Here is a 19,627-nt window from a genome sequence, read left to right on the forward strand (position 1 = left end):
ATCAAGTAAAAATATCCTTGTATTAGTTTCCTAGGGCTTCTGTAACAAATTACCACAAACTTGGTTGCTTAAAACAACAGAAATTTATTCTCTCACGCTTCTGGAGGGCAGGAGTCTGAAATCAAGGTATCAATAGCATTGATTCCTTCTGGAGGCTCTAAGGGAGAACGCTTTCTTCCCTTCCCTCCTAAATTCTGGTGGCTGTAGATAATCCTTAGCATTCCTTGGCTTGTAGATGCGTCCCTCCAATCTCTGCTTCCATCTTCATGTGTCCTCTCCTTTGTGTATCTGTGTCTTCTTTTCTGTCTCATATAGTATACTGGTCTTTGGATTTAGGGCCACCCTACATCCAGGATGATCTCATCTTGAGATCCTTAACTTAATTACACCCATAAAGACCCCATTTCTAAATAAAGTCACCGTGATGTTTAATTCTATGTATCACTTGACTGGACCATGGGATGCCCAGATATTTAACCAAACATTATTTTGGGGTGTGTCTGTTAGGGTGTTTCTGGATAAGATTAATATTTTAATCAGTAGACAGAGTAAAGCAGATTGCCTTCCGTAGTGTGGGTGGGTCTCATCCAACCCATTGAAGGCCTGATTAGAGTAACAGGTTGAGTAAGGAAGAACTCTCTCTCTGCCTCCCTGTCTTTGAGCTGGGAACATTGGTCTTCTCCTGCCTTTGAACTCAGACTGGAACTATACCATTGGCTCTCCTATATCTCCTGCTTGCTGACTGCAGATCTAGGGACTTTTCACTTTCCATAATCATGTGACCCAATTCCTTATGGTAAATCTCCTTACATATGTCTATATATCTATATCTATATCTGTATCTACATCTGTATCTCTCCTATTGGTTCTGTTTCTCTGGAGAACCCAGAGAATACAGTCACATTCCCAGGTACCAGGGGTTAGGACTTACACATATCTTTTTGGGGCCACTATTCAACCCACTACAATCCTATAAAACTGAATGTGAAATTAAGATATCTTTAGATAAAAGGCAACAAAAGAGAATTTCTTGCCAGCCAACCTGCATTACAAGAAATTCTCAAGGAATTTATTAAGGCCAAAGGGAAATTATATCAGAGGGAAACTTGGATCTTCAGGAACAAATTAAAAATATTGGAAATGGTAAATTCACAAAGCCAAAAAATAGTTCTTTGAAAAGATCAACAAGATGGTTAAATGCCTAGCTAGACTAATCAAGAAGAGAAAAAGAGTATAAATCAGCAATTAATGAAAGAGGAATTGTAATTATAAATCCTACAGACAGGAAAAAGATAAGAGAATACTATGAACAACTTTATGTCGACAATTAGGCAGTTTAGATTAAATGGATTAATTTATTGAAAAATAAAGTATATCATTATTGACACAGATGAAAGAGCAAATCTGAAACAATAAAGTAACTGAATTGGCTGTTAAAAACCTTTCCACAAAGAAAACTTCAGGCCTGGTCATATCACTGATGCATTCTATCAAACATTCAAAGAAGAAATAATACTAATATGTAAAATCTTTCATAAAACAGAAGGGAGGGAACACTTCCCAACTCTTTTTTTTTTTTTTTTTAGACCAGCACAACTCTAATATCCAATCCTAGCAAAGACATTACAGAAAAGAAAACTGCAGACCTCTATCTCTTACTAATGTAAATGCAAACATCCGTAACAAAATAGTAGCAAATTGAATCCTGTAATGAATAAAATGGTAGAACAATGTGGCCAAGTAGAGTTTATCCCAGGAATGCAAGTTTGGTTTCACATTTGAAAATCATTTAATGTAATTTATCATATTAACAGAATAAAGAAAAAAGTGATCATTTCAGCATTGCAGAAAGACATTTTACAAAATCCAGCACCCATTCATGATTAAAAATTTCACAGCAAGTTAGAAGTAGAACTTTCTCAAGCTGATAAGAATCTTCCACAAAAAACCTATTAAAAACATCATATTTACTGGTGATTTAATGAATTCTTTGCCCTGTTGGTCCAAGAGCAAGACAAGGATGTCCACTATCACTATTCTATTCAGCATCATACTGGAGGTCCTAACCATTGCATTGAGACAAGAAGAAGAAATAAACAGCATAAAGATTACACAAGAAGAAGTAAAGCTGACTATTGTAGATGAATGATTGTCTATGTGGAAATCTCTAAGGAGTCTACAGAATAACTACTAGAACTAATAAGTGAATTTAGCAAGGTCTCAGGATATAAGATTACAAAAGTGACTTGTAATTTTATTTGCTGAGAGCAAACAATTGGAAAATTAAAGTTTAAATAATCCATTTACAACAGCACTAAGAAATATAAAATATTTAGGAATAAATTTAACAAAAGAAGTAGAAGATGTTATCATTTAAAGCTGTAGAATAATTACTGAGATATTTTAAAAGGCCTAAATATTGTTTTGTTTTTTTTTCCTGGGCTTTTTTGGGTGGTTGGCCAGAATCCTGGACCTTGGTGTTAACAGCATGGTGTTCTAACCATAAAAAGACCTAAATAAACAGTGATATAACATGTTTATGAATTGGAAAATTCAATATTGTTAAGATGTCAGTTGTCCTTGAATTCTTCTATAGATTCAATGCAATTTCAATAGAAATCCCAGTAAACTTTTCATAGAAATTGATGGTTTGATTATAAAATTTATATGAGAATGCAAATGACCTGGAATAGCCAAAGAAATTTTTTAAAAAAGAACAAAGATGGAAAACTTATACTACCTGATTTGAAGATTTAGCATCAAGCAACAGCAATAACGACAGAGTGGAACTGGTGAAAGAACAAACATATGCTTCAAAAGGACAGAATACAGAAACCAGAAATAGATCCACACATGTATGGTCCAATGACTTTGTCAAGGTAACAAGGTGATTCAATGGGGAAAGGAAAATCTGAAACAATTGGATGTCTTTATGCAAACAAGTGAACATTGACTCTTGCCTCACCATATGAATAATATAAATGTAAGAAGACAACCCATTAAACAATTGGACAAAAGATTTGAATGGACATTTCACAAAAGAAGACATGAATGGCCAATAAGCACATGAAAAGATGTTCAACATCATTAGTCATTAGGAAAATGAAGATTGAAACCACAGTAAGACACAGTACACATCCATTAAAATGGCTAAAATTAAAGAGTATGTCAAAAACAGCTGTTGTTAAGGATGTGCTGCACTAGAACTTTTGTACACTGATGGTAGGAAGGAAAAATGGTACAATAGCTTTGGAAGAGTGTTTGGCAGTTTCTTTAAATGTTAAGTATAACCCAGCAATTCTAGTCCTCCATATTTACACAAGAGAAATGTGTTCACCTAAAGTTATTCAAATGTTTCTAGCACTTTGTTCACTATAATGAATAACTGAAAACAACCTAAATGCCCATCAACAGGTGAATAGATAAATAAATCATACATTCATAAAATGGAATATTACTCTGCAACAAAAAGGAAAAAATTACTGATACACATAACACGAATGAATCACAAAATTATGCTGAATGAAAAAATTCAGACACAAAACAGCCTATACTGTATGAAATTCTGGAAAATACTAACTAATTTATAGTGATCAAAAGCAGATTGGTGGTTGTCTGGGGCCAGAAATGAATAGAGAGATGAACTTCAGGGGGCAGTAGGAGGCTACTAGAGGTGATAAACATTTTCAGTCTTGATTGTGACTGTGACTTCATGGGTGTGTTCATCTGTCAGGACTCATTGAAGTAATTTGTTTTAAAATGAGAGCAGTTTATTATACATAAATTAATTTTTTACTAAAATTGATTAGGAGTAATACTTTTCAGCAGAAAAGCAGCAAAGTGCACAGGATTTCCTCAGGTTCTTATTTCACGAGTTATGCTTAGGCTAGGCATAAGTGGGACCATCCCATCCTTTTGAGGGTCCCTGTCTTGTACTACTGTATATATTTATAAAGGACTAGGAAAGGGGAATCAATGAGCTATATAACTATAGGAGCTTCCTTAGAAAGAGCTTTCTTTTGAGGGGGGATCTGGCCAAAGAGCTTTGTTTAAAAGGAGACACCTCTGGAGTTCAGCTACTGGTATCACCCTCTTCCCTTGAACTGGTGTTGACTTACTGAGCTATGTACTTGTAAACTGCTAACAGCATGGTAGGGGGAGAGATGATCCTTCATCCAGGGCATTTAAAATAGAAAAGATAAAACAATTAGAAGATTCATTCAAGATGTACAACATTCAGATAATAGGAGTATTAGGAAGAGGGATGGGAGAAATAGAGAAATCACTAAAAAACAAGTTTTAAAAAACCTTCCCAGAACTTAAATGGGTTTCCAGATTGAAAGTTCCATCACGTCCCAGTACAGTAGATATTAAGATTCGTGCCAAAGCATGTCTTAGTCTATTTCATGCTGCTGTAACAGAATACCACAGAGGTAATGTATAAAAAACAAAAATTTATTTCTCACAGTTCTACAGTCTGGGAAGTCCAAGATCAAGGCACAGGCATCTGGTGTGGGCCTTGCGTCCTTGTATGGTGGAAGGCAGAAAGGCAAGAGGGTAAGAGAGAGCAAACTTCATCATCATGCCCTTTATAATGGCATTTATCTATTCATGATGGTGGAGCCTTCATGATCTAAACACTTCCCATTAGGGCACACCTTCCAGCACTATTACGTTGGGGATTATGTTTCCAACACGTGAATTTTGTAAGATATATTCAAGTCAGAGCAGCACATTACCAGATATTTCAGCATAGTGGGCACAAATAGAAGATCCTGAAAATTTCCAGAGAGGAAAAACAGATCATGGACAAAGGACTAGGAATGTTAGCATCAATCATTTTAATCTCAGCCTTGGAATCCCAAAGACAGTGGGTCAATGCAGTCAAAATTCTGAGCAAAAATTATTTTCAGCATGGAATTTTATACATGGATTATTAATGAAGTGGGAGATGAGAATAAAGACTTTTCAGGCATGTGAAGTCTTTAACATTTACTCCTCAGATATACTAGGAATATATATTAAATTACATTTTGTTTTTTTTATCTCAAATGTATAGGAAAGCAGTTGGTTTATATGCATAGAGCAATTCTGTTGAATTTGCTTATTTATTTTAATAATAATTCTGGATAATGAATGAATTTTGAATTTTGTCCAAAGTATTTGCTGTAATTTTTTCCGTCTTTGTTTAGTAAATGTGGTATGTTACATTAATAAATATTTCTGATGTAGAACAGTTCTTGCATTCCTATGATAAATGCTACTTGATCATGGTGATTTTTATACAGCTAAATTCAGTTTGCTAATATTTTGTAAACTATTTTTACATTTATCTTCATATTGAGATTCACATTATTCTGTCTCATACTGTCCTTGTCCAGATTTGATATCAAAGTATACAAGCCCCATAAATAATGAAGCTTTTCTCTTTCTCTATTTTCTGAAACAATTTGGTTAGATATGAAATATCTGTTGCTTGAGGGTTTAGTAAAACTACCCCTAAAACTGTGTAGGTCTGGAGTTGTTTTTGTTTTTTTTTTTTTTTGTCTTTTTCGTGACCGGTACTCAGCCAGTGAGTGCACCGGCCATTCCCATATAGGATCCGAACCTGCGGTGGGAGCGTCGCCACGCTCCCAGCGCCGCACTCTCCCGAGTGCGCCACGGGCTCGGCCCTAGGTCTGGTTTTTATGGAAGTAGATTTAGTTTTTATAATAGTTATTGGCTATTCAGATTTTCTGGTTTTTTAAGTCAGTTTTGATAATTTGTTTTCTAAATTGTGCATTTCATGTTTTCAAGTTTATTGCCATAAAGTTTCCCTTATTTGCTTATCTCTATTCTGTCCATAATTATGTCATTTGCTTATTCCTAATATTGTTCTGTTGTTACTTGATCGACTATTGCAGCATTTTGTAAATTTTATTAGCCTGTTTAAAAAGCAGTTTTTGGTTTTGTTGATCCTTTTTATTGTTTCTTTGATTTCTGTTCCATTAATTTCTATGCTTATTTTTATTTTGTTTTGTCTAGTTTCTTTGGGTTTTCTTTGTTCTTTGTCCAACTTGTTTTTATTAATTTTTGAATCTTTTAATACATGCATATGAAATATTTTTTTGTAAGTTAATATATCCATCAATCTTGAAGTCTTGTGTTTTTGTCATTTAGTTGTACATATTTTATAACTCATTGTGATTTTTATCTTTGACCCTTGAATTATTAGGGAGAATTTTTTTTTTAATTTCCAAATGTATGGAATGGGGATTATTTTCATTCTCATATTTAAAATTTCCTAGGTCATTATGTTATAGGTGTGTTTACAAATAGCTTTTAGCTTGCTTGTATGTATATTTGTTTATCCTATCTGAGGCTTTCTTTTAATAGTCTATGGGACATTTAGATTTATTGTTATGAATAAAATACATTCTGTTGTCTTGGAATTTATTTCTACGATTTTATTTTGTGATTTGAATTTTCCAGACTTTTTGGTTCTTTTTTCTATATTTATACCTTGGATTAAAGAACTTTTCTTCATTACCTACTTTTCTTTCTGATTTGAAAGATGTACATTCTAGGGCCGGCCCATGGCTCACTTGGGAGAGTGTGGTGCTGATAACACCAAGGACAAGGTTTCGGATCCCTATATAGGGATGGCTGGTTTGCTCACTTGGGAGAGCATGTTGCTGACACCAAGTCAAGGGTTAAGATCCCCTTAACGGTCATCTTTAAAAAGAAAAACAAGATGTACATTCTATTTCAATTCTTTGAGTCACCAATTAAGTTTTTCATAGATTTATATATATTTTTACATATGGATATAATTTTAATTATTATGTTTTGAACATGCATACTTAACAAAATTTAAAGCTAATCTCTACCATACTTGTAAATATTGCAAGGAAACTTAATACAAGAACTCCAATCATACCCACCTTCTAAATTACTAAGCATCATATTCCTCTTTTTTTTTGATCAACTGACTTCTCTTTGTTTTTAAACTCCTAAAATTAGTCATTATTATTAGTGCGGGGTTTCCCCCCTATATACTCATTCCTATTTAGATTGACCCATATTTATTGATTGTTTTGTCTTTGCTTCTGGCATCTTATTTCTTTTTGGGTCCAGTTACCTTCTCTTTAACTAAATCCTGTGAATGATAAGTTCAGTTTTTGTCTGAAATGTCTTTATTTTACACTTCTTGTTTTAGGATGGTATAGCTGGTTGTAGAATTCTAGGTTGATAGTTTTTTCACATTAGTAGCTTGAATGTATTTTCCATTGCCTTCTGCTCTCTAAGGTTGCTGTTGAGAGTTCTGCTCTTGATCTAATTTGATCCTTCATGAGATAATTTTTCCTTTGTTTCTGGTTGGTTTAATTCTTCAGCAATCAGAATTCTTTTTTTTTTTTTTTTTTTTTAAAGATGATCGGTAAGGGGATCTTAACCCTTGGCTTGGTGGTGTCAGCACCACACTCTCCCAAGTGAGCCACGGGACGGCCCCAGCAATCAGAATTCTTTAATTCTTCTTTTTGGTATATTATGGTTTCATTAGTCTAAGTGCAGTTTTATATTTATCTTATATCATAACTTGGAATGTGCTGTCACTAAGAGAACTTATGTCTTCTGTCAATTCTGGGAAGTCCTAAGGTATTGTCTTCAAATATTACCTTCCTGTATTCTCATTATCTTTCTTGGTTGTGTTCTGTATAAGATCCTCAGCTCTATCTTCTGGTTTATAAATTTTCTTCAACTAAGCTGCCTAATTTTATGTTAAATTTGTTCAAGAGTTTTTTATTTCAATGACAATATTTTTCATTTTGGAAACTTTAACGCCTCTTTGTTATCATTAGCTTTTTCGTTTTCATTATGAATTTTAGTCTGTCTTTGCTATCCTTAAGGAACCATGTTTAAAATGATTATAGTTTCTTTCAGATTGTTCTGTTATTTCAAATTCTTAGGGAACCAGTCATTTTGTGTGTTGTGTCTCCTGAATGTTCCTCATGCTGGATTATTTCCTCATGTGATTTGTACTTTTTGCTTATGTGCTTATCTTCAGCAAGGACATTTTTGTGTGTATGTATGAGGAAATCTCACATATTCTGGTTTGCAGAAGTAAGAATTGCTTGTGAGGAATACCAGGAGTTTTGATTTCTCATGTGTCATTTTTCCCCTCCTATCCAGAGCCCCAGGGAGAGATACGCTTCACTTACCTAGACAGAGATTTTATAAGTGTCCTTTTCACTGACAGTGCAGACCTTCTAAGGTTCTGGTCTCGTTTCTAGCTCCCACCTCTGTACTTATATCAGCATTAAATTCCAATCCTCTATCCTTGAATATTCATAGATCTGCTTCTAAAATCTTTTCAAACATCTTTGTGTCAGCTTTCGAGATGACTCCAGCCTTAGGTTTGCTGATGAGGCTTTTCTTTGCTTACTTTTTGAACTGAACTATATATTTGAACCTTTTGTTTATTTGTTATTTTTTTTATCAAGCATTTTATGTATTCATAGCATTTTATTTGTTCATAAAATTGCATGTAAAACTTTGTAGTAAAAGCTTTAGCTTATGTTGCTATAAACAGAAAGCTACTTTCCTTTCTTATGTTATCTTTTGCTATTTACCTTACTTTACTGTAAGAGTTTGGAAGTTATATATCCTATTTTTACTGTAACTAGTGGTCACCTTAATGTTTTTCATAAACATTTGAAATTGCTTATTTATTTAGTTTTCGGTAGCAAAATTAACAGCAAAATAATTTTTCTTTATTTCTCCGCATGGGAGAATAGTGCTTATTTCCTCTACGTTCTATATTTTAGTCATCATTAGTAGCATTATGCTTCATTTTTACCTTTTATTCTATTTTCCTTCTTCTGTATTACTGTTTAAAAATCTTATTCACATTTGTTATTGTGTTCTCCACTGTTTTAGAAAACCCATCCTTTTTCATTTTTGCCCTCAAGTTCTCCACTCCCAGGCTCTTAATTTTATTTCTCTGTGTTCTATAACATTTCTTTGAGTAATTTATTGAGGGAAGATAGCTAGGTGGTATTGGCTGAGTTCCTACCTATCTAGGAATGTCTTTTGCCTTCACAAGTGAGCAACAGATTATTGGCACATTGTATTAGGTAGGTTCAAGCTAACCTTTGTAATAAAGAGATTCACCGGCTAGCTGTCCCCCTCCCCCAAAAAGAGATTCAAATTATAGATCAGATAAGATAGAAATTTAGTTTTTGCTAATGTAACACTTTTTTATACAACAGTGATCAGTCTTTGTCCCACAAGGCCATCCAGGCTGGTGGTATCACCTCTGTCATCACATCATTTGGCTTTTATCTCTGGGTGCAAGAGACCTTTTTCCCTCTCTGCCCCCTTCCTTTGAAATGTCTATTCAGGCCCTTTACTAGTTTTTTTAATTGGAAGTCTTTTTTTCTTATTTGTATGGGCTCATTTTCTATCAAGTATATTGCTCCCTGTTCTATTTGTTGCAAGTTTTTTTTTTCCGGTTTTGGTATTGGTCTTTAAATCTTGTGTATCATATTTTTGGTACTTTTGTTTTATTTTGTTTTAATTTTTAGCTAATTTTCCTTTTCTTTGTTCATATAGCTTACATTCCAACACATAGATTACTTCCCCCAATATATTGGCTTAAGAACCATTATATCTAACTACCTTCATAAAAATATATAGCTTTTCATTAGTATCCTTTGCCTAATCTCATTAGCTCTCTCTGATGGCTGAAAAACTTTTACCCAATCACAAAGAAGTGAGTAGGAGATATTGCTGTAGGAGTTTAGGGTAAGAGAGGTGGTATTGGCTGTGATGGCTTTGCCTAGATGCCCTCCCCTAGAGTTGATGTGAATTAGACACTGTAATTTAACAAAAAGAACCCCAGAAAGGTAACTGGGGTCATAAGTAAAAGAACAGATAATTAGCTGCCATACTATCAGTGATGAAGTTTGCATTCCTTCTTGCAGAAAATATCTCTGGTTTATTTGTTAAGGATTTTAGAAGTAGCTTTGATGTGTAATTACTTTAAAAGTCAGTTGGTTAACTAGAAAATGAGAAACAAATGACTTACTTGCCACCATTGTTTTTGAAGGGAGAAATTCAGAAAATATATTTTTTGAGAAGTTAAAGGAAGATAGTATTCCTGCTCCTCGCTCTGTTGGCAATATTAAAATCAACTTTACCCCTCGAGTATTCCCAACTGCTCTCCGTGAATCACAAGTGGCAGAAGAAGAGGAGGTAGATATACTTGCTTTAGTTATTTTTATTTTTTGGTGGCTGGCCGGTATGGGGATCTGATTGCTCTAGTTACAATTACCACAAATGAAAATGCTTTATTTTTATTTCATCTGTTGAAACTAGTACTGGTTCTGAATTGTCTTAAGTATTTATTACACTGAAGATATTACTTCATGAATATATTTTAATATTTCTTTGTGAGGAAATATATTTTATAGATTTTTTTGTTCTAGAATATTGATGAGAGAACACTGTTTTAATACATGGTATTGTTGCTTATTCCAAGAGATAAACTGTTGCACTTGCCATTTATTTTATCAAGTATATAACTTTCTATAATAGATTTATAAACTTTGGGTTAGTATGTGTGGTTTTTTTGTTTTTTGGTTTTTGTTCTTGTTCTTGTTGGCTGTCCAGTATGGGGATCTGAACCAGTGGTTACTAGCACCACGCTCTCCCAGGGGAGCTAACCGGCCATCCTAATATGTGTTTTGGAAAGAAGAGATTTGGAAATTATGAATACATTATTATAACTATAATTAATAACAGGTTTTTCTAAGGCAACACTTTAGAATTATTACCTTTCATTCTTTTATATATTTCTGAGCCCTGGATTTCAAATATTGTATCTTTAGTTACATAAGCACTAAGAACTGAATTTTTTTACTGCAAGGTGTGAATTGATGCCTCTCTCAATTGAACAGTTGGAGAAATAACTGAAGATCTTTAAGACACAATGACAATTTATAAATATCAACTTTTTAACATTAAATAATATATATTTCTATATTTTATTTATAAAATTGTTTATATAATTATACAATTATAATTATTTAAATATCATTTGTATGTTTTCTCGTATGGAAAAATATATGTTATAAACAAGAAAGGTGAAATAATCCCATGAACTCACAGAGGGGATGAGATTTGCACTAGAAACTTTTACCTATTTGATCTCAACCAGCTAGTGAGGTTTAAAAAAAAAGTTTAAAATTTTATAAATAAATACTGGGAGTTTAAAATCACCGTAACCAAAAAGTGCATTAATCTGCTCAGGATACTTTAAATAAAATACCGTAGACTGCGTGGCTTAACAATGAACATTCATGTCTCACAGTTCTGAGGCTGGGAAGTTCAAGATTGGGTGCCAGCATGGTTAGATTCTTGGTGGGGGATCCTGTCTTGCAGGTGGCCACATAGAGGGGGTGGTGGGTGGGCATGGGTTGGGAAGGGAGCTAGAGCTCTGATCTCTTTCTCTTCTTATGAGGATGCTAATCCCATCATGGGGGCTCTACCCTCGTGACCTAATTTAAACCTAAATTAAACCTAATTGCCTCCCAAAGAGGTCCTACCTCCAAATATCATCACACTAAGGCTTCAACATAAGAATTTGGGGTGGGGGGGCACAAACATTCAGTTTATAATAATATTTCTATCCACTGGAGGAAGATGGGAAATCTAAAAGTAGCTGTTAATAAAAATAAGGCCTTTGTGTCCTTCATAAGACTATTCTCATTTCAGTGGCTACATAAACAAGCAGAGGCACGAAGAGCAACGAATACTGATATTCCTGAACTTTGTGACTTAAAAGAAGAAGAAAAGAACCCAGAATGGTTGAAGGACAAGGGAAAGTAAGTTATTTGAACTCAGGCCATTAGATTTATAAAGTATGTAGACATTAGTACTTAGCACATTATCTAGATATTTTGACCTACGTGTTTATATGTGTGTTTGTTGTTGGGGAGAGATAACACAAATAAGCAAATTAGATAGGCGGGGTCTCCATATTTAAAAAGTCAGATAATATAACAATTAAATAAGGCTCTTATTATTTGTTATTATATTGAAATGTCATAAAAATTAAAAATACCACCTTTTGGAATGCTTATTAAAGTCCTTTTTAAAATCACTTATACATTTAACATAAATCCTTTCAGGTATCTCCCTTAAAAACAGGTTTTTTATTAAAAACCAGAGCTTTTTTGATTGTTCATATTATATTCATTTCTAAAAGATTACCAAATTCCCTGGAAATGGAAGGCTAAAAAAAAAAAAATCATCAAATTACCTCATATATTAATAAATTATCATTTTACATCCAGGCAATCATTTTATTTATTTATATATAGCTCTGTATGTGAATATTTTAATACAATTACAGTGAATTCTGGTACATTCTGAGTGGCAATTTGAGCTCATATTTTGAGGCAGCTGTAGATATTATTTATTATATCTTATTGTATACCCTTCTGTGTTATTTTCCTGTTGCTTCTGTAACAAACTATCTCAAACTGAGTGGCTTAAAAGAACACAAATTTATTATCTTACAGTTCTGGAGGTCAGAAGTCCAAAATGGGTTTCACTGGGCTAAAATCAAGGTGTTAATTGCGTTCCTTCTAGAGGCTATAGGGGAAAATCTGTTTCCTTGCATTTCCAGCTTCTAGGCTGCTTGGCTTGTGGCCCCCAGGTACCAATAGCATCACCCTGACCTCTGCTTCCATAGTCACTTCTTCTTCTGTGACTCTCCTGCTTCCCTTTTTCTTTTATAAGAACTCTTATGATTATACCTGCTAATTCAGCATAATCTCTCCATATCAAGATCTTTAATTTATTCATATCTGCAAAGTCTTTTTTGCCATGTTAGGGGTAAGATATTAATTGGTTCAGGGGTTAGGATGTGGACATCTGTGAGGAGGCCATTATCTGTCTACCACAAATTCTATATTTTTCTTTTCTCATCCTCTTTCTGCTCTTTCTTGGTCTTTTCTCCTCTTTGTTACAACATCAGGGATTGATTTGTGGAGGTTAGCTGGAGTTGGCAATTTTTCTGAAGGTCAGAAGCCTGGGGCTGACAAGTTGGTTCTTCTTATTGTCAACAGTAAAATCATATATGATCTTTCTTCTTTTCTCTCTCCTTCCTTCTTTCCTTTCTTCTTCTCCATCTATTCAACCATTAAAAAAATAAATATCTAATAGGGCCGGCCCGTGGCTCACTCGGGAGAGTGCGGTGCTGATAACACCAAGGCCGCAGGTTCAGATCCCTATATAGGGATGGCCGGTTAGCTCACTGGGTGAGCGTGGTGCTGACAACACCAGGCCAAGGGTTGAGATCTCCTTACCGGTCATCTTTAAAAAATAAATAAATAAAAATAAAAATAAATAAATATCTATTGATTGCTAGCTATTTGCCAGACTATATGATAGGCACTGAACTACAGAGATAAGGAAGAGAGGTACATACACAAATACTTACAACACTGTGTGGGAAGTACAGTAACATAAATAAGAACAAGGTCATATGAAAGTACAGAAGAGGAGCACCTAGCTTTAAAGGGAGGAAAGAGGCTTAGGAAAAGCTTTATAGAGAAATTACTACTTGAGCTCCTCTATGATAGGAAGGAGTTTAAGGAGCAATAGACAGAAAGGCATTCATTTCAGGCAGAGGTGACAATATGAGCAAAAGCTCAGAGACAAGAAATAGTGTGGTGTAGGTCAGGAAGTATAGATAGTTTATTCTTTGTTAAAACATAAAATCTGAAGCCCAGAGTGATGACCAGTAAACCTAGAAAAATAGACAGGGACCTTGTGTAGTCTGTTAAGATTCTTAGATTTGTCCTGTAATGTGAGGAAAAATTTGTTGCAGAAGCCTAAGTAAAGGCCTTGAATTATGGCATTGTTAATAGAGGGGGGGTAATTTGAGAAATATTTAGGAGGTAAAATAGACAGAACTTCTTGATCAATTGTTGGCAAGTGAGAGAGAGAAGTAGTAGGTGTGGGTGACTTCCAGGTTTCTTGTCTAAATGATTATGTGATGCCACCAACTGCATTAGAGAATACTAGAATAGGGGCTAGTTAGGAGGAAATGCAAGTAAGTTTAGTTTTGAATATGTTGAGTTTGAGATGTCTCTGAGAGTTCCAATCTGGGTGACAGTGTAGAGCAAGCTTGAAACTACAGGGAGAGGCCAGCACTGTAGATACATTTTTTGGGTTATCAGCATTTACATAGTAGATAAATTTATAAGAGTAGGTGAGATATCCAAAAAGAGTGTTAGACTCAGTAGAGTAGTGGGCTGAGGATAAAATCCTGTGAGCTACCAGCATTTAAAAGACTGGTGAAACAAAGGAACACACAAAAATACTTCCAGAAGCCAATGGAGTAGAAATTTTATGGAAAAAGGAGGGCTGGCTGGCTAGCTTAGTTGGTTAGAGCACAGTGTTATAACACCAAGGTCAAGGGTTCAGATCCCCATACTAGCCAGTCAACAACAACAACAACAACAACAAAAAGGAAGTTTGGTTGGTTCTTTAAGAATAGAAAAGGTTTGAATAGATTTGGAGACAGGAGAGAGAAGAGGTGATTGAAATGTCTCTAAGAAGAGTGGAGAAAATTGGGTCAAGACCAAGGGTGGATGGCTTGTTTTGATTTTGGTTTTGGTTTTTCTCTTTTTTGAAAGTTGAATTAATTTTATAATATAAAAAAATTCCTTTCGAAAAAATTCACACAGTGCATATTACATGAAAGTCCCCCTTGGTTTTTACCTAGTCAACTGGCCTCATGTCTACCCTGTCTCCCAGCTGTAACCACTCTAAATCATTTCTTTAATTACACTTGCTTATCACAGTCAATATGTTAGTAGCTTGTGATAGTTCACAAAAGCCTTCATTATACTAACTCATTAAATCCTTACAACTATAGTTGGGTAGGACCCACTGCTTTCGCACTCATGTAACTAATGCTTACTGAGAAAGTAGAAGCTTTGCACAAAATAGCTCATTTAATTCCCATAATAACATGGGGGCTGGCTAGTAATTTGGAAGAGTGTCGTGCTCTCAAAGTCACAGGTTCAGATCCCCTTACTGGCCAGCTACCACAAACAATAACCTGACTAGTTGGGTATTATTATCTTTATCCCCATTTTGTAAACATGGAAATGGGGCTAGGGAGTTTAAGGTGGTATTTCATAAGTAGAACCAAGATTCAATCCTAGGTCAATATGATTGCAAAGTTTATATTCTAATCACTGCTGTACTCCTTTCACAGATGAATCAAATACATTTCCTGTCCTCTTGTTCCTTTTGGTTAGCCCTAGGGAAGGCAGCCCAAGTGGTATGGATCTGAATTACTCCTCCTTGCAGCCTGAGAGTGCCTAAGTATGCTTAGCTTACTGTGCTGTCCTGTTGGATTGCTTACTTTGCTCTAGAAAATGTTGACAGATTAACTTGTGATAGACAAAGATACCTCATTTTCTGAGATTGGAGGAAAGAAAGTAAAGACAAGTGTGGATCTAGATGAGCTTCTAACAACAAAGAGAATTGATTACTGGGTACTGCAGAGGGCCCTGCTAGGTTAGAGAACAGGAATTCATAGAGATGCCAGTCAGCACAGCTGTGTGACTTATATGGTGTTTAGTCTTTTGTATTTAGGAGTAGAAAGGGCAGATTAGATCATTGAACCAGGGCTGGAGTACAGGACTGACAAGTACAGTAAAAGACTAACAGCGCAAGGGACCAGTAATTGCTCATGAAAAAGTAGCTCTGATAATCAGCCATGATGTTCAGGCTGGGTTAGAAAGGGAGAAATGCCATGAGGGGCCCAGTGGACTAAGAGAAAATGGAGCAATTAATGAGGTAGAAACCACTGTAAAGAGAGAGCTGGCAGAACAGAAAGTTCTCGTCAGTGGCTGGAATCCAGTTTGATATTTCTGAGGTAGTGCAGTTCTAGGTGACGACAAAGTCCAGGGTGTAGCCCTGGGTATAGGTAGCAAAAATAGAGTTTAAGGGAAGATGATTGAATTAAGGAATTTCAAGTATTTCAAGGTAAATTGATACACAAACCTTAAAATCTCTTGGAATGATGGCAGAAGTTGAGATAGAGACAGATTCTGGGAGCCAGGTTTCAAAGCCCTCAATGAATAAAAGAAGAGCATTTTTAAAAAAGCCAGTTGATGACAGTTACTAGAAGGCTACAGGGTAAAATGTCATGAGTCCCAAAGGATGATGACTTTTACACAAAAGAAGAGTCACAGCTTGGAACTAGCAGAAGTGAGCCTTGGAGAATGCAAATTGCTGCAGTCCTAGCTGCCTGATGCAGGAAATGGGGGGCCTCAGTTGAGAGGGTGGTAGAAATAGCACTGCCCTCAGAGCAGAGCCAGGTTAATTTTAGAAAGCATTTTGTGGCTGGTCAGTTAGCTCAGTTGGTTAGAGTGCAGCCTTTTAAAACAAAGTCGAAAGTTCTAATCCCTGTATTGGACAGGCGCTCTCCACCCAATGCCCCCCCCCAAAAGCCCCCCACAAAATATATAGAAAACATTTTATGGAAAAGTTGAGGGGTAGGAAAGGATTGGGAGGTTCAGTCAGTTGTGGCAGAAACAGGAGTGAGAAAGTGCAAAGTGGTATAGGGGGATGAGGAATGGCCAGCAAATAGGGACTTTGACATGAGGATAATGGAAAAGCTTGCTTTTTAATCAGTGCCAAGGATAACAAGATTGATGGCCATGGTTAGCAAGTTCTTTGGCACAATGTATTATGGTGCTGGGACTGGCTAAAGGTCCAAGGCACTGTTTGGTTTGGTCTTATTTCTGATATACTATTGATGTGATTTGGATTTAAGAGTGGAAAGGGTAGATGAGATCATTGAGCCAGGGTTGAAGTTTTGACTGGCAAGTACAGCAAAACACTAGAGTGTGTGTGTGAGTGTGTGTTATTGACTTCAGGCAAAAGCAAAGTATTGGCAGCACTGGTACAAAAGCGTACTTTGCAGCAGTCAGGTGTAACTGGTAGATTGTAATTACTTTAGTGTTTGGGTATCATTTTGTCTTACTACCTCCAATTAGGTAGAAAAAGAGAAACAAAATAAAAGGAGAGGAAGAGAGTTGAAAATTAGGAGAGATGGAGGGAAACTTAGTTACTAATGACACCTACAGGAACAGAGCAGAGCACAGTTAATCATAGTGCCAAGTACAAATGGATAAAAAGAAAGATATAATTCTTAGAAAGAAATGTCTCCTCTCTAGCAAAGTAATGTAGCATAAAAGATAGAAAAAGATATAACAGAACCAACTGAGAAGCAATGTGTTGAATTTAAAGCCAAAGGATGTAATTTTTTCATCTTCAGAGTCTTTGTTTTGTGGTAGCCTTCTACATTTACACAGGCAAAAATGGTGCAACTGTCTGTATTGTGTTTAAACCAATGGGACACTTGTTTCACAAAAGGATACAAATGAGCAAGCCTTTCAAAAGAGCAGTAGCTTGGAAAAATTGTTTAGGGAACTATTTCTACTCAAAAATGGGTTCTTAGAAAGAGCCACAGAATGTTTTCATTTTCTTTACCTAGCTTTCTACTGCTGTGTCTTAGTTTTAAATGCTAAGTTTACCTTTCAGAAACATACATGTAGCTTAGATAATTTTATTTGCTCATGAAAGCATTTTACCTTTTCCAATTAATGTTGTACCAGATAGATTTTTACTGAGAACACTTCACATAAAAAACTGAGTCTAGGTGTTCTAATTTAGATATGTACATGATGTTATGTTATTTAACAGCTTTACATGACTCAGAATCTGTAAATACTTTAATAACTACCCTTCCAGACACTTGTAATTATATAAGGTAAAAGGACCATTGTTCTGTCCCTTTGACATTACTTTGTGCATGATTTTAAACTAAGTCCTATCTTGACCCTAGACTTAAACTCTCTTTCTTTCCCCACAGTGGGGCCACTTGAAGGCCATCTGCATACCTCACTCTCTAAAGCAAATTTTAATGTGAGATAAGAGAGAATTAAGGATACATAACCCTACAATCTAGCACCCAGCATTATATTACTGTTGTTACATAAAATCACCTTCTACCCTAATTCTAGTGTCTGAACTTTCTTTTTATTTATTCTCTCTGCCTAAGTGCCAGGCTTTGTAGCCTGCCTAATACCCCAGTCCTTTTACAACTGAAGATCTGCTTTGCTTTTGCTTTTCCTCTTGCCACCACAGTTAATTATGCTTCTGAACCCCAGCTTAGTATATAAGAGCCTGTGACTTACTGACAGACTTCCCTAGTACCAACTTGTACTAGCCTAAATTTCTGTATGTTTGCTGTTTCTTTTTTTTTAATTTTATTTTTTAAAATTTTATTTATTGACTCAAAATTGATTATACATATTTTTGGGGTTGAACATTGAGATATGTTGATTAAATCAATATTACTAGCATATATATTGTTATAAATCATAGTTATTCTTTATACCCCTGCTCCAATCTCTCCCCATCCCCCTCTCACTCCCCCTCTCCCCTCTAATAGCCCTAGATTTCTTCTTTCCTTCTGAAAGAATAATGGTTACTCTGTTAATTTGTTGCCTAGATGATCTGTCCAATGCTGAGAAGTGTGATCAGGTCCCTCAATATTATCATAGAGCAGATGCTTCCTCTGTCACTCTGAAATGGGCTTTGTGGAAATGGACATCCTCTTTTTTTCTTTGTCCCTGCTGGTGACTCTTCTTGTGTGAATGCACTCCAGTGGTTGGCGGACCATCTGTGTGGTGGTTGTGGCGTCTAGACGCTTTTGCAGCAGCCATGGTTATTGTGGTGGCTGTGGTGGGCCACCCACATGGAGGTGATGTTTTCGGTATGCTCCTTGGCACTGGTGGTATACCTGGTTGTGGGGTGTGTTTGGTCCCCTTCTCCATGCCTCTGGCCCCTGGGCAGGCCCCAAGGCACTGGCGCCATGTGCCTGGTTGTGGAAGGGGTGGCCGGTCCCCTTCTCCATGCCTCAGGTCACCAGACTAGACATTTACCAAGGAGCTGGCTTGGTGTGCCTGGTTGAAGGAGAGGGGCCTGGTCCCCTTCTCCATGCCCCAGGTCCCTGGTCCAGCCCTGAGGTGCTGGCGCAGTGTGCCTGGTTGAGGGAGGGCAGTCTGGTCCCCTTCTCCATGCCCCAGGTCTCTAGGCAGGCTCCAAGGCGCTGGAGCCATGTGCCTGGTTGTGGGACAAGGGTCCGGTCCCCCTCTCCATGCCTCGGGTGCCCAGGTGGGCCCCGAGGTGCTGATGTTTTGTGCCTGGTGTGGGAGGAGGGTCCAGTCCCCAGCCCCATACCTCAGGTCCCCAGGCAGGACCTGAGGCACTGGCTTGGTATGCCTGGTTGTGGGAGAGAGGTCCAGTCCCCTTCTACATGCCTCAGGTCCCCAGGCAGGCCCTGAGCTGCTGGTGTGGTGTGCCTGGTTGTGGGAGAGAGGTCTGGTCTCCTTCTCCATACCTTGGGTCCCTGGGCGGGCCCCAAGGTGCTGGTGCAGTGTGCCTGGTTGTAGGAGAGAGGTCCAGTCCCCTTCTTCTTGCCTCGGGTCCCTGGGTGGGCCCCGAGGTGCTGGCATGCTGTGCCTTGTTGTGCGAAGAGGGTCCAGTTCCT

At 36.6% G+C, this 19,627-nt stretch overlaps 1 protein-coding gene across 2 annotated transcripts in view; it reads left to right on the forward strand.

Annotated features, from left to right (window-relative positions):
- DNAAF4 (dynein axonemal assembly factor 4) overlaps nucleotides 1-19,627 on the forward strand; it is a 71,074-nt gene that overhangs the window by 36,774 nt on the left and 14,673 nt on the right. For both annotated transcript variants that reach the window (XM_063092091.1, XM_063092092.1), the window contains exons 5-6: nucleotides 10,088-10,233; nucleotides 11,755-11,864. In XM_063092091.1, coding sequence (XP_062948161.1) covers nucleotides 10,088-10,233; nucleotides 11,755-11,864 — 256 coding nt within the window. The remainder of the gene's footprint in view (nucleotides 1-10,087; nucleotides 10,234-11,754; nucleotides 11,865-19,627) is intronic.

The sequence above is a fragment of the Cynocephalus volans genome, chromosome 3 (assembly GCF_027409185.1).
Source record: "Cynocephalus volans isolate mCynVol1 chromosome 3, mCynVol1.pri, whole genome shotgun sequence".
NCBI classification, from domain to species: domain Eukaryota; kingdom Metazoa; phylum Chordata; class Mammalia; order Dermoptera; family Cynocephalidae; genus Cynocephalus; species Cynocephalus volans.